General features: G+C 36.0%; 1 protein-coding gene across 1 annotated transcript in view; it reads right to left on the bottom strand.

The window, feature by feature from the left end:
* RYR2 (ryanodine receptor 2) overlaps positions 1-13102 on the bottom strand; it is a 784036-nt gene that overhangs the window by 58255 nt on the left and 712679 nt on the right. Inside the window, exons 85-87 of the mRNA XM_055233438.2 lie at positions 4981-5061; positions 3763-3851; positions 2208-2336 (exon numbers count right to left, since the gene is read on the bottom strand). Coding sequence (XP_055089413.1) covers positions 2208-2336; positions 3763-3851; positions 4981-5061 — 299 coding nt within the window. The remainder of the gene's footprint in view (positions 1-2207; positions 2337-3762; positions 3852-4980; positions 5062-13102) is intronic.

Raw genomic sequence — 13102 nt, 5'->3', positions numbered from 1 at the left:
GGTGCCTTGCATCCTTTTCTCACGATGTATGTACCTGCAACATGGAAAACCCTTGCTAACTACCAGAAGGACCTGTGCCAAGGACACATCAAGCTTTGTCTTTTCTCAACAACTACCTCATGGTCTTACTCTAGGAACCTCGACAATACAACGTCCTCTTACTCAAACAATTCTTCCCCTTTTATTAAATTGGGATTACGATCTTATAGGTAATTCCATTTATTTCAATGGTGTTGGATCTCCCCCTTATATAACTTTCTATAGTTAGTAGAAGTTTGAATAATAAAGCAATACGCAATGCTGTAATCTAAAAGGCAGTCCAGAAGCAGCATGAAGCTAACGATAAGCTTATCTTCACAGTATCAATATTTATCAGCAGATATACCACTAAGGCAAACTTCTCTAAAATATATTTCACTAGATGTAATGTGGTAACTTGGATTGTATCCCAGAATTTTAAAAAACAAAGAACATGAATGGAAAAACCAGTAAAATCAAAATAAAGCCTGTAATTTAGTTAACAGGATGTGGCAATGTTAATTTCTTAGTTTTGACAAATGCGCCATGAGTATATAAAATGTCAGCATTAGGGAAAACTGGGTGAATCATACACAGAAACTCTCTCTACTGTCTTTGCAACTTTTCTGAATATCTAAAATTATTCCAAAATACATATTTCAGATATGATTGTTATTTTAAAATATGTCATATAAAAAAGAAGTAACAAGAGAAGTTACTTGTTACCTCTTATTTTTCATTTATTTATTTATTTTTTTGGTTCTCATTGAACCAAGCACAATAAGCCATGTGACTTTATCCAATATCTTTTGAACATTCACGTAGAAATCTGTGTTCTATGACAACACCTAATAAAGAGTTTTGCACATAGTAAGAGCTCAACGGATGCTTCTAGCTTTTGATAAATTCAGGAATCTCAATTATTTTAGGAACCAAGAAATGCCCACTCTTAGCTGAAATGGTGTTATGTTTCACTTGGAATATATTATAGAAATCATTCTGATTCCATTTCTGCAAAATCCAGTGGCTTGCTAATGCCATCAGTCAATCCTGTTATTTATTCAGGACATGACACATGAATGTTGTTGTACTGGTATCATTCTAGGCATGCATGAGAATACTAAGGCAATAATGGAAGCCAGGAGAGGTAAGGGAATGGGACTGTGAGTAGACCAAAACTGACTTAAGCTTTCACTTTTATTTGATTTTAAAGGAAATGTTATTAGAATTATCAAGTGTGACTTTTCCATCTGGAAATGCTGAAATAAGGTTCCTCTTCCCCACCAAGGCAAAAAATAGAAAAAGTGCCATGCTTCCAAGGGACTGAATGCAGAGGCGAGTGAGCCTGGAGGAGGTCTTCCTGCCTCTACAGCACTTACTCTTGGTTGGCTGTACTTGGCCATGAGTCATTTATTTACTCAAACAGCTGTAACTGTTATGCTCCTGGGATACAATTTATTTTTAACTTAACCTTTCTTCTCCCCACAAGCTTATGTTTAGTCTCACAAAGCCAATTATAAGTTTCTCCCTCCTGTTTTATCCTTAGCATGGGGCACGTCAAACATAGTGAATGATTCAGGGTAATATTGGCCACTGAGACAAGACAGAAAGGAAAGATGACTGGTCATCAGCAAAGTTTTGCTGATTGAAGAAAAACCCAGAATTTTATAAAATCTTAAAAAAAATCTGAAGTTAAGGCTAGAAGCTTAGTCCAAGGAGAACATAAAACAAATCGATGTAAAAAAGAAAAGAATATTCTATATGGTATTTGGAATTTTATCTATAATATACATATGCGACGTTTTCAAACACTCTTCTCTTTCTTAAGTTTCTATGAAACTTCTTCCCACTTGTAGTGGAATACCAGAAAGAATGGTTTAATGTTGTGCCTGCTCTCCCTTCCTTCCTTAATATTTACTAAGTGCTTAGTACATATACCAGGCCCTGGGGGTACAATAGAACTAACATCATAGTCCATACCTCTAAGGAGTTAATCCATATCTCAACCTGCCAAATGGTGAAGCAATTTCATTCCATATAAATTCACATCTCAACCTGATACTTTAATTGTAGCAATTTGCAAAGAAACTCGGAAAGGGGTCAATAGGAGATATGGAAACTACTCTAGACATACTTCATTTTTCTATGGAATTCAGTGCTACAGATAGCAGCCATGTTTAAATGTTTACCTGAATATACTCTGTAAGAGTGTTAAAGACTTGTTTTGCCACTTGAATAGCTTTGGAGAAATTCCGTTGTCCTTGTTCATCAATAACATCTTTCCCAGAGTAATACCAATAAAAGTCACTAATTGATTCCTGGGAAATAGAGATGATATTATTTATTATCAAGTCACATTCTTGATAAAGTTACCATTGACTAACCAGTCTTGGAATTTATGCCTGAGAAGTATTTTAAATAGTAGATATGGTAGCAAACAAAAATATCTGTGAAGTAAATATCATTCTTCAATGACCTTCCTAAATATACAATATGTGAACCTTCTTCTTAGATATAGCTAACAACTGAGGAGAAGACAAGAAGAAGAAAACTTAGCTTTAAAAATTACTGTCTGATAACCTTGAACTTCACAAACATAAGAATTCATTAAGACTGGAGCATATTTATGCATGAGCAAAATTAGATGTTTACTATGTGAGCACAGAAAATAGATGAATCATGGAACAGTCTTTTTTGGGGTACCGACATCTGGCCTCCATTTTCTCCAATAAAGCTCACATTGCATCTCACATTGCATCAGTGAGAACTCGCTGATATCCATGGCTTTTGTATCTGTCCCTGAGGAAACTGGTTGGATTGCTTGTAAATACTAACAATTGGAAACAAATATCTAAATAAGATCAATCTCTATAAACCAGATGTATTTAACAATAACGTACATTTTAAAGATATTTTGGTTGGATAAGTAAATAATCCAATTTAGCTGAGCCTGTGAACTACATTTGGGTTTTCAGACAATTTTTAAAACGACAAATGTGTTTTCAGCAATGCTTCTTGGTGTACTGACTTCAAAATGCACCTTCCCCCACCACGTTAAGCTTTCAGTTAGAAAAAAAAAAAAAGGCTGTAATTTTACACACTCAAAGATTAAGGAAAAAGCTGAAAGTCTGCATTTATAGTTTTTAAAATACTGTGCCTGGTTTAGCTTATAAATAAAATGAGGGGAAAAAAGTTGTACAGGGCTCTCATTATTTAAGAGGCCTACATCTTCAATTCAGTTTGATTAATGTTCTCAAATATAATTACAATATCAGAGATTTTTAAACAATGTGGTGTGAAAATTAATGCAAATATTAAGACAGCTGAAAAGAACTGAACTTAGACTATCAAACTTAAGTGTACGGTAGTAGTTGCAAAGCCTTTCTTTCCTATTCCTATGAATGTTCCAAATATTCTTCCCCAATTTGTCTAACAACTATAGAAGAAGGAGCATAAAAGTGCTTTATAAAATGAAAATGACTTTAAAATACCATCAAGCTAAAAAAACAGAGGAGAAAAAATCTCTACTTACAGAAATAAAATAGTGAACAAAAGTAGGAGGCAGGATCAGGAGCAGAGATAACAGTGGCAGTTTTGCTCTAAGAATTGCTGAGAGACTGTGATCAGAGATAAACTATCTCAAAAACTCCTTTCTAGTTATAAACCAAAACACATTAAAACTCTGCCGTATTGTTTCAACATACCAACCCTTTTAATTTGTTACTAATATGGAAAGCAACATACCTGAACTCTCAGGAGGTAGTCCACAGTGGAGATAATTATGTTGACAGTTGTATTATTGCCAGTCTGAGTTCTCAGATAATTCTGAAAATCTATGCAAGATAAAAAAATGTTATTAATGCTTGCTCAGAAGTTCAAGTTGAGTTATTCTAAGAACTCCAAAGGCAAATGTTTTCTACGGCAAAATCATTGTAGGTTAGTGCACTGTTTTTATCTAATAGTTTTAATATGAAAATAATTTATATTTTCCATAAAAAGTGATCACCCCAAAAGTGTATCTGGGTGCTCCATAGATGATCAACATTCAATTTTTGTCTCAGATGTTGCTAATATCAGTTTCCTTATTCCTAGTCCTAGAGCTCTGGGCAAAGGAATGACTGAAAAAGGTTGCTATCCTTGAGGATATAAGAAGGAAATTATTTATTCATTAATCACTTGTTTCTCAGTACTGTGCAAAGTGCTGGGATCAGCCAAGATAAAATTAAGATAGAGTTCCTACCTTCAGGGGTGCACAAGCCTGGTGGAGAGTTAGATGTGTAAAGAAGTAATGGAGATACATTATGTTAACTAGTACAATGAAGTATGCATACACTCAAGGTAAAGAGAAGTGGTACAAAAGAAATGATACTCCATATTACTCCACAACTATCTATTTATATGTTTTTCATAAATCATCTGTCTTTTTTTTTTTTTTAATCGAGAGACAGGATCTTGCTGTGTTGCCTAAGCTCCAGTGCAGTGGGGCAATCACAGCTCACTGTAGCCTCGAACTCCTGGCCTCAAGCAATCCTCCTGTCCCAGCCTCCCAAGCAGATGGGACTACGAGCACGCACCACCATGTCTGGATAAGTTTTTAAATTTTTTGTAGAGATGGGGGTCTCGCTGTGTTTCCTAGGCTGATATTGGACTCCTAGGTTCAAGCAATCCTCCCACCTCGGCCTCCCAAAGTGTTGGGATTACAGGTGAGCCACTGCGCCCAGCCTCACGTGTCTTCCCTAACATCAAAACTATTGATAAGACTCAAGTGAAATGGCTATCCGAGGACTGTGAAAGCAGGGAAGCAATATATAAAATGTCCCAGTGCCCACTGACAAGTCATGCTGTAGAATATTTATTGTCTCTAGAATGATGCATAATTGGAACTAACAGGCTCTTGTTATTACTGGCTTGAAAACATTATTTATGCCTTAGTAGCATCAGAAGTTCTGGGGACTCACAAACCTGAGTTGTGTCCCTCACAGAGTAGTTGCAGGAATCGGAAGAGGTCACAGGTGAACTCATCGTCCTGCAGAACCTTTTCTCCTGCGGGAAATCCACAGGGATCAAACATTAGCAACCACCCCAGCCTGCCCCTCCCCTTCTGTCCCCACCTCCATACAACTTGCATGTTGATCTAGCATTGTTCTGAACCAAAAACAGTCACAAGTCATAGCTACTTTTCTATCTGAAGCTCGTAAGATCATGCGCTTGGCAGATAGAGGCACTTTTTCTTTGTAAGAAAAGAACGTTTGAATTTTAAAACTCAGACTTCTCTGTTAAAAGTAGCAGCATGGGTTTGGCAACATTTTACAAATGACCTAAAGGCTTAAACTTGGCTTTTTTCTTTCTTTATGTTCTTGTATTTGGCAAGGTGTGCATAGAAGGGACATTTTTCTGCATCTCTCACACGTGTTAAATTTGCTTTGTACCCGGATTATGACCACATGATTCAATGGAAAGCATTCTGTGTATCCAAAAAAGCAGGGCTAAGAGTTTCTTTTATTAAGGAATAATTCATGGATGTTTGTGAAAGCTGCAAATCACTAGAAAATTGTTGATTAACTTGCTTTAATTAACTTTGTTATCAGGTTGTCTACTGAATTAAAAAAAAGGAGAGATTTCTGAAATCTAAAATAGAGATGTGACTGGTTTGAGCGTTACTTCCATGGGAGGAGGAAATGGCAAACAATCTTAATGCTAAATATGAAACCAAAAGACAGACTTTGGTGGCTTGTGTTGAGAGAGCTAAAACTAATAAAGAAGGTGAAAAGAAAGGCATCCCCTAGTTACAGAAGTTTCTCTGCATCATCCAACACTAACAAATATTTTTGGGGCAAGGAGAAAACCTCAGAAAAGGGCTCAGTTTACTTGCATTTCCATTTAAAGCTATCTTGATCACAAGTTACTTTGAAAGCAAAAAACACAAGGAAAGAAACAAACACAGAACAGCACCACACAAATGAAGCTGATTTTCAAGACAGAAAGTGTCCGTGGGGGGATAAAGAACAGTTCTACATTACGAGCAGCTGCTCCAAAATCTAAATTTGTTTAGAAAGCAAAATGACAAAAAAGCCAGTGGATGAATGGACTTACATATTAAAAAAAAAAAAAAAAGAACTTTTTACAGAATGGAAATACTTTGGGCTGAGAAAGAAAACGATGCAATGATCGTATGTTTACTTTAAGTGAAATTATGAATGATCACAGTGACGGAGAGCTGATGGACTTACCAGTCCGCAGTCTGTGACTTTCAAAGTGAGAGGCTTCATATAATGGTAGGGTTAGGAAGCAAAACCATTTTGAAAACTAATATAAACATTAAAAAAAGTACATAAAATCACTGTACTCATTTCCCTGTTAGCCCACAAGATATGAAATTTGGTGACTATGCTAAAATCACCAAGTATGCGAATCAGACGTGGCAAGTTTAAGTGTTACAGGCAATTGTTGTGTTGAATCTCCCGTAGTTGGCTGATAAGTCCATTCCTCAGTGTTTAAATTCACGATAGGATAGGAAACAAAAGGGAGAACGTTTTAGGCAAATAAAGGAACTAAACTCTTCATTGGTGATACTTAGTGCCATTTTCATGAGTCACCTTAATCAGAAGAGTCTTTAAAGTGATATTTAAATCAAAATATTACGAGTTCGTTACATAGGCTTATTGATTCTTTCCCTGTGAGCCCATCTGCAATGTTTTTTTTTTTTTCAAAAAACAAATCAATTCAATAAACCATGTACACACTTTAAGTGTTCATATATTCGTGAAAGAAGTAACCCTTACTAGAAAGTATTCAGAAAAACACTGAAATAAATATAATCTACCTGTGTACCTAAAAATGCTCTGCATAATGCATAATGATTTATAACATAAGGTTTTATTTATTGTTGACACACACAGTATTTTCTTGACTGTATACCGAAACACGTACAAGTAATTTCACTTATATAAGGACACACCGTACATCGCAGAACAATGGGAAGAGGGGAGGGGTTAGGGAGGGGACGAGTCAGGCCTTCGTTTACCACCAGGTGATACCAGGTATAAGCTGGGGTACTGTTGCTTAATGAAGACATTCCTATCTGATTAAAATGCTGCCATTGCCCATGCTGCAAATAAGTGGTAGAGTAACAGAGATGGATGATGGCTTTATGTCTGCAGAAGGTACAGGATCAGCAGTCTATTTTGTGATGTGTGCAAAAGAAATTCCATTGTAAGATGGAAACTAAGATCAATAACAAATAACGGAATGGAGTACCATGTAGTTGAAAGTGCTCTCACACTGGTAAATTATGATTTGTAATTGCTGCCTGAGGGATCAAGGTACATATTGTGAAGGACATCCCTTTGGTTTCATTTTTATAAGAGGCTTAAGATTTTTAATACTGTAATAAAGGGAGAGGTATTTCGATATTGTTGCTGCTTCTGAGTTCATTCTTTGCATCTTCATTTTCTCTTGTATAAAATAAAGATAACATGTACCCTGTCTACGTCCCTGACTCTTCATAATCTGTGGTAATTTTTTGTAAATTGTGGAAAGGTTACTATATTAGGTGCAGTGGCAATAATACTAAAAAATATGGAAATATCATGCCAAGCTGCTGAATAAAGCGATTTGAATTTATTAATTGTGTTTATAACTCCTGAACACCATCTTCATGGATTAAAATGTTCTCAAAATTACATTTTTTTCTTGGAAATAATCTAGGTAGATTTTGTTTAATCAAGCTACCAGTGAAACAGTAAGTCCTATTTTAAAGATCTAATAAAGTTAACACATTTTTAAAGGCCACTGTTCTACCTACAATTGGTGAATTAGGATAAATAGACTCCAAAAGACTAACATTCTCATGATCAGGTCCTGTCATGTCAGTATCTACAATAATGCACAGGTAAAAGGTGAGTCATGAAGCATAGGACTGGCCACATTAAAGGATCCCCTATAATCTATAAAGTTGACTCAAAAGCACCCCACTGCCATAGAGGAAATTATGCTGATTGTTGATCTTGAGAGGACTTTAAGATCGATTCTGCATCTTGCCAAAACTGAAAAATGCTAAAAATATTTTAAAATAGTGAAAAGTCAGGTGTTTTATTCCATGTGGGAAGTTTTAATATTGCAGCTTAAGTATGACTGCTTCAATTATATTACAATTCAATTAAAAAGTAAATTTAAAAAATAAGTTTATGGTTAATATTTAGTTAGTGACTACAGTGTGCTAGGTATTGTGCTAGATACGTTATCTCATCATTTCAATTCAGGGTTATTATAAGTCTGTAGCTTAGCTAAATGTAATACCATTTTGTGGTTCAGTGAACAACTGAGAAATTAAATAACCAATGTCATATAGCTATCGACTGGTAGAGAGTATGATTCCAGTAAACTCCAATAAACATTTACTCTTCCATGGCAGGCACCTTGTGAGGTGAACATAATCTCGAACCTGAAGAAGTTCACAGTCTAATGGATGATATAGGAAATAAACAGATAATTTCAGTATTATGTGGCTTTTCTGAATTCAGTGTGCTATAGTTTCTAAATGCTGTAAAGTTACCATCAGTAACTAGTAAAATCTTTGACTAATTATCATTACACATACTATATGTTATTTAAATTCTGAACTTGTACTTGTTTTCATCAATTTTAGAATCAAAGGAAAACCATTTCTAGATATGTGACTTTAGTCAGTTCACTGTTCTGAGCCTTCGTTTCATCATGTTGATATAGAGATGAACAAACTCAACTCCTCATTTCATAGGACTGTTGGGAGAATTGAATTGGCTCAAACAACTAAAAGTGCTTTGAAGTCTACAAAGCACAAAAGAAATAAATGTGAAGCCTTAGGTCAAATGACCTAAATTTCTAAGTTTCAGAATTTCTGTAGGTTGTATGACAGTTGTTTGTTCTATAAATTCCACTGAGTGCATTTATTAAAATTTAACCATCTGATAGCGGTGTATACAATGCATTCCTATTTCCGATGCCAAGACAACAAGAAAATCAGGTTTGTCCCAAAGATAACAGAATTAAAGTACACTCTGTTAATTTAAACAAATTAAACTAGCTGGAGCGGAAAAAAAATCCCTTTGCTTTCAAATGTGATTGCATATTGTTTCTCTCATAGCCAAAGCCTAAGCGTCTCAGCTGGCAAGACTCTCACTGAAATTCTTACTGTTTTTCATCCGCTCCATTCATCAGCATCCTTACTGATCTCCTTGCCTTGAAACTCTGATACCTATCTTTCTTACACAATGTTGCCTATGAGTAATTAATTTTTCAAAAGCACCATTCCAATTATCCTACTTCCCTGGCAAACAGATGGATTTCTTTAACTGTATGAAAAGTCTACTCTGAAGAATTCCCTCTAATCTATCATTAGGCATAACTCAGAGCTCTCCCACTGCCATGAAGGAAATAATGCTGGTCACTATCTTTGGAGGAGTCAATTTCTATTTAGTAGCACGACCGAGAAATGGGAAATCTACATTGTACTGTTAATGGAGTCTACCAGAAGCATTATTTGAACGATAAATGTTAGGAACTCAATTCTAGGCGGATTATTTAACACTACACATAGTATCACTTAAGCGGTATTTAATGGCTCTCTATGGCCTGAGAGAAAGTGTAGATTCCTTGGCAGGGCAGAGAAGGTCCTTCGTGGCCTCCCAGGTACTATGTTTCCATCCTCTAGTTTGATCATTTTCCTTCACAACAGCTTAGTCACCATTCTCTGCCATGTTTGGTACCTTGAACTTTGCATATGCTGTTCCCTCACGTTGGAATGTCTTTGCCTTCCTTATCCACCAGCTTGATTCCTAATTCAGACTACATGTCTCCCCCAGTCCCGCAACATCCCGGCAGCTAAGTACTTCCACCTAAATTCCTTTATATGCATAAAGCATTGTTCTGAAGTTATTTGTTTACAAGTCTGTCTACACAGTACTGAGCTCCTAAATCGTTTCCAATGCCTAGGACACCATCTAGCACATAATAGTCACTCTAATTTAAATGAGTGCTTCAAAGTTTAAAAACTGTGCAAGGATGTTAAGAAAACATATTTGGTGCCACGAACCAACACCACAAGTTTTCCTTGAAGAGAAAATTTACCCACAAGTATGGCAGAATAAGGTACACAGAATACTAAACTACACTTGTGAAAGTATTTGGAAAATCTTGAGGAACAGGTAGCCCATAAATAATTAAGCAATAAAAAGAGTAACAAAAAGTTAGGGTAACAAATACTTAAAGATAATCCAATCCCTTTGCTTAATTAATCAATTTGTGTTGCTTCAACTTCACATAAATTTGATTAGATGATTATAAATATATCAGTAAGAACCTCAGTGAAACAAATTAGCAGATACAGATAGAAAGGTGGGGAAGGTTAACTGGTAGTTAATGTTATAGTGAGGATTTTAAAAAATCAAACTATTTTTAAGAAATCAGATCAACTTCAAAACTTCGTCTTGCTTTTATGAAGTCCAGGACTACCTCATGATCAAAAAAAAAAAATTCAGTATCCTCCGCTATATTGCAAGAAGAATTTTGAAAGCAAAAAAATTGCACTTTCAATGTCATAATGATTTGGTAATGGGGTTAATGGTTCTGATAAAAAAGCAAATTAAAAATCCAAGAATGGAATGACATTTTAAATATTCATACAGGTTTTGTTTTTGAATTTGATTAAGTCATTAAAAGAAAACACATATAAATATAAAATATACAGCACAGACAACATTGAGCATATTACAAACTAACACATTTCCTGAAGAACCTTCAAAAAAAACTGTGAGGCTCAGGCTTTTGTAGAAATGAGAGAAACTTAGTATAAAAAGGAGACAGATGTCAAACTCGCATGACAATAATGGCAGCAGAAAAAAAAGTATAAATAATTCATCTGAAATCTGTATATACAAACCTCAAAGAAACACATAGTTCCTCATGGCATCTCAATACCAGGTTAGGAACATTTGTAACCATAAAAAGTTCAAAAGCAATTTTGAAACTTAACAACAAATGCAAAATTTGGCAAGAGATTTGTGTCCCGGAAAGGGACAAAGAACAGTAAGTCAAGGGGCAGCCAGGCGTGGTGGCTCATGCCTGTAATCCCAGCAGTTTGGGAGGCCGAGGTGGGTGGGTCACCTGAGGTCAGGAGTTCAAGACCAGCCTGGCCAAGATGGTGAAACCCCCATCTCTACCAAAAATACAAAAATTAGCCAATTGTGGTGGCAGGCCTGTAATCCCAGCAACTTGGGAGGCTGAGGCAGGAGAATCGCTTGAACCTGGGAAGTGGAGGTTGCGGTGAGAGGAGACTGTACCACTGCACTCCAGCCTGGGCGACACAGCGAAACTCCATCTCAAAAAGAATTAAATAAACAATAAGTCAAGGGGCAAAAAAAAAAAAAAAAATGCTACCTAAGGCAATGGTAGACATGAAGTAAGCCCCCGAAGAATATGAAAAGGTGGGAAGGAAGTGACTTCGTTCATGGGATCTATAAATTAAACAGTGGGAGGCAGAATGCCTGCATTTCAGTCTCAACCTTGCCGCTTAGCTGTGTGACCTGGGAGAAGTCAAGAAACCTTTCTGTTCCTCTGTTTCCTTATCTATAAAATCAAGGTAATAGCTACCTCATTGGAGTGTTGCGGGTATCAAAAGCTCATGCATTTAAGCTTATACATTTTCCATGGCTATATAATTTATGGTCATATTATCGTCATTAGGAAAAGACTTAGCTTAATAAAAACAGTGGGCAAAGATGTAGAAGATTCAGATACAATAGATTATTTTCTCAGTGCTAAGCCCATGCCCTCTGAGCCTCAAGTGTTGCAGCAAGTGACATCACTAACAGATGTGGCTTTTTCAGCCTTTTCTATCCCTTCCAAGAGGGATGATTGATTTTTCTTCTCCTGAGTGTGTATAGGCTTTCTTAACTTTCATAGAATCTTAAACAAAAGAGTGGTCTCAAAACAGATATATTTAAACACGCCAAAAGAGTCCGTATAGGAATTCCTAAAACAATCTGGAAAATACTATAATATTAATAGAGCTAATGAGTGGCCCTTACATATGCTCTTAATAGGTCTCTCGATTAAGGCAATAGCATGTATTCAGAAAGCACAGTTTAATCTTGGAAGCCTTGTTGGCGTCCTAGGTACTATCTAAAATCTCATCCCTTATTTCCACTGCATAGAATGTCTTTCAGAAACTACTTTGAATTACTAATGGCATCTTCGCTAGTATATTAGTTTGAGGAGCAAATAGTTGCTATCGTTTCTACTGCTCTTTGAATTCAGTCACAAAAATAAAAATTAGTTTTAATGTTAAATGATTTGTAATCTGTCAGATTTTCAAAGGAATAGAGAAAAAGTCAGTAGGCCTCCCAATACTTGGATGGCAACTGGCAGAGCACACTGGCGAGGAGGAGACTCAGCTTGTCACGTCCTCCTTGAATCTGTCACCGATTTCCCGTGCACCAATCAGTACAGCCATAAAGCCACAGTATGTTCAAGACAGAAACGCCACAGGGAGACTAGGGCACACATTCTAGGATCATTCATTGGCACAACAGTTGCAGACGCTGGGCCCACCAGAAAGGCTTTTAACTGAAAAACAACAAAACCAATCCCAAAACGTAATTGCAATGCTTGTTGCCCCTTCATATCTGACATACTAATAACTGTACATCCTCATAGAAACAAGAAAGAAAAGGAGGAAAGCTAGATGTGTAAATTTAAAAAATAACAGGATGCATAACGATGGAAATGAAATAATCTACTTGTTAAAACAGTCTACAACAAAAAAGAACGCACAAAAATTGTCACTATCAAGTCTGTACACAAAGCTAACAACAAATAAAAGAGCAAATAAACAAAAGACAGTTCATTTTTAATAATTACCACGCTCATGAGTGATGACTGAGGAAGGGAGGGTAGTACATTTACAGTAGTCGAAAGAAAAGGAAATGGGGAAAAAGAAAAAAAGTTGAGATTTTGCTTTTGTTTTTCTGTTTGTAAGGAAATAATACAAAATGTGTTAATCGGTTTGAGTAATTATTTTATGTGTTGAAAAAGAATGCACAAGTTA

Source organism: Symphalangus syndactylus, chromosome 19 (genome assembly GCF_028878055.3).
Source record: "Symphalangus syndactylus isolate Jambi chromosome 19, NHGRI_mSymSyn1-v2.1_pri, whole genome shotgun sequence".
In the NCBI taxonomy this organism is placed as follows: Eukaryota; Metazoa; Chordata; class Mammalia; order Primates; family Hylobatidae; genus Symphalangus; species Symphalangus syndactylus.
This window is presented reverse-complemented; position numbering and strand designations above follow the sequence as displayed.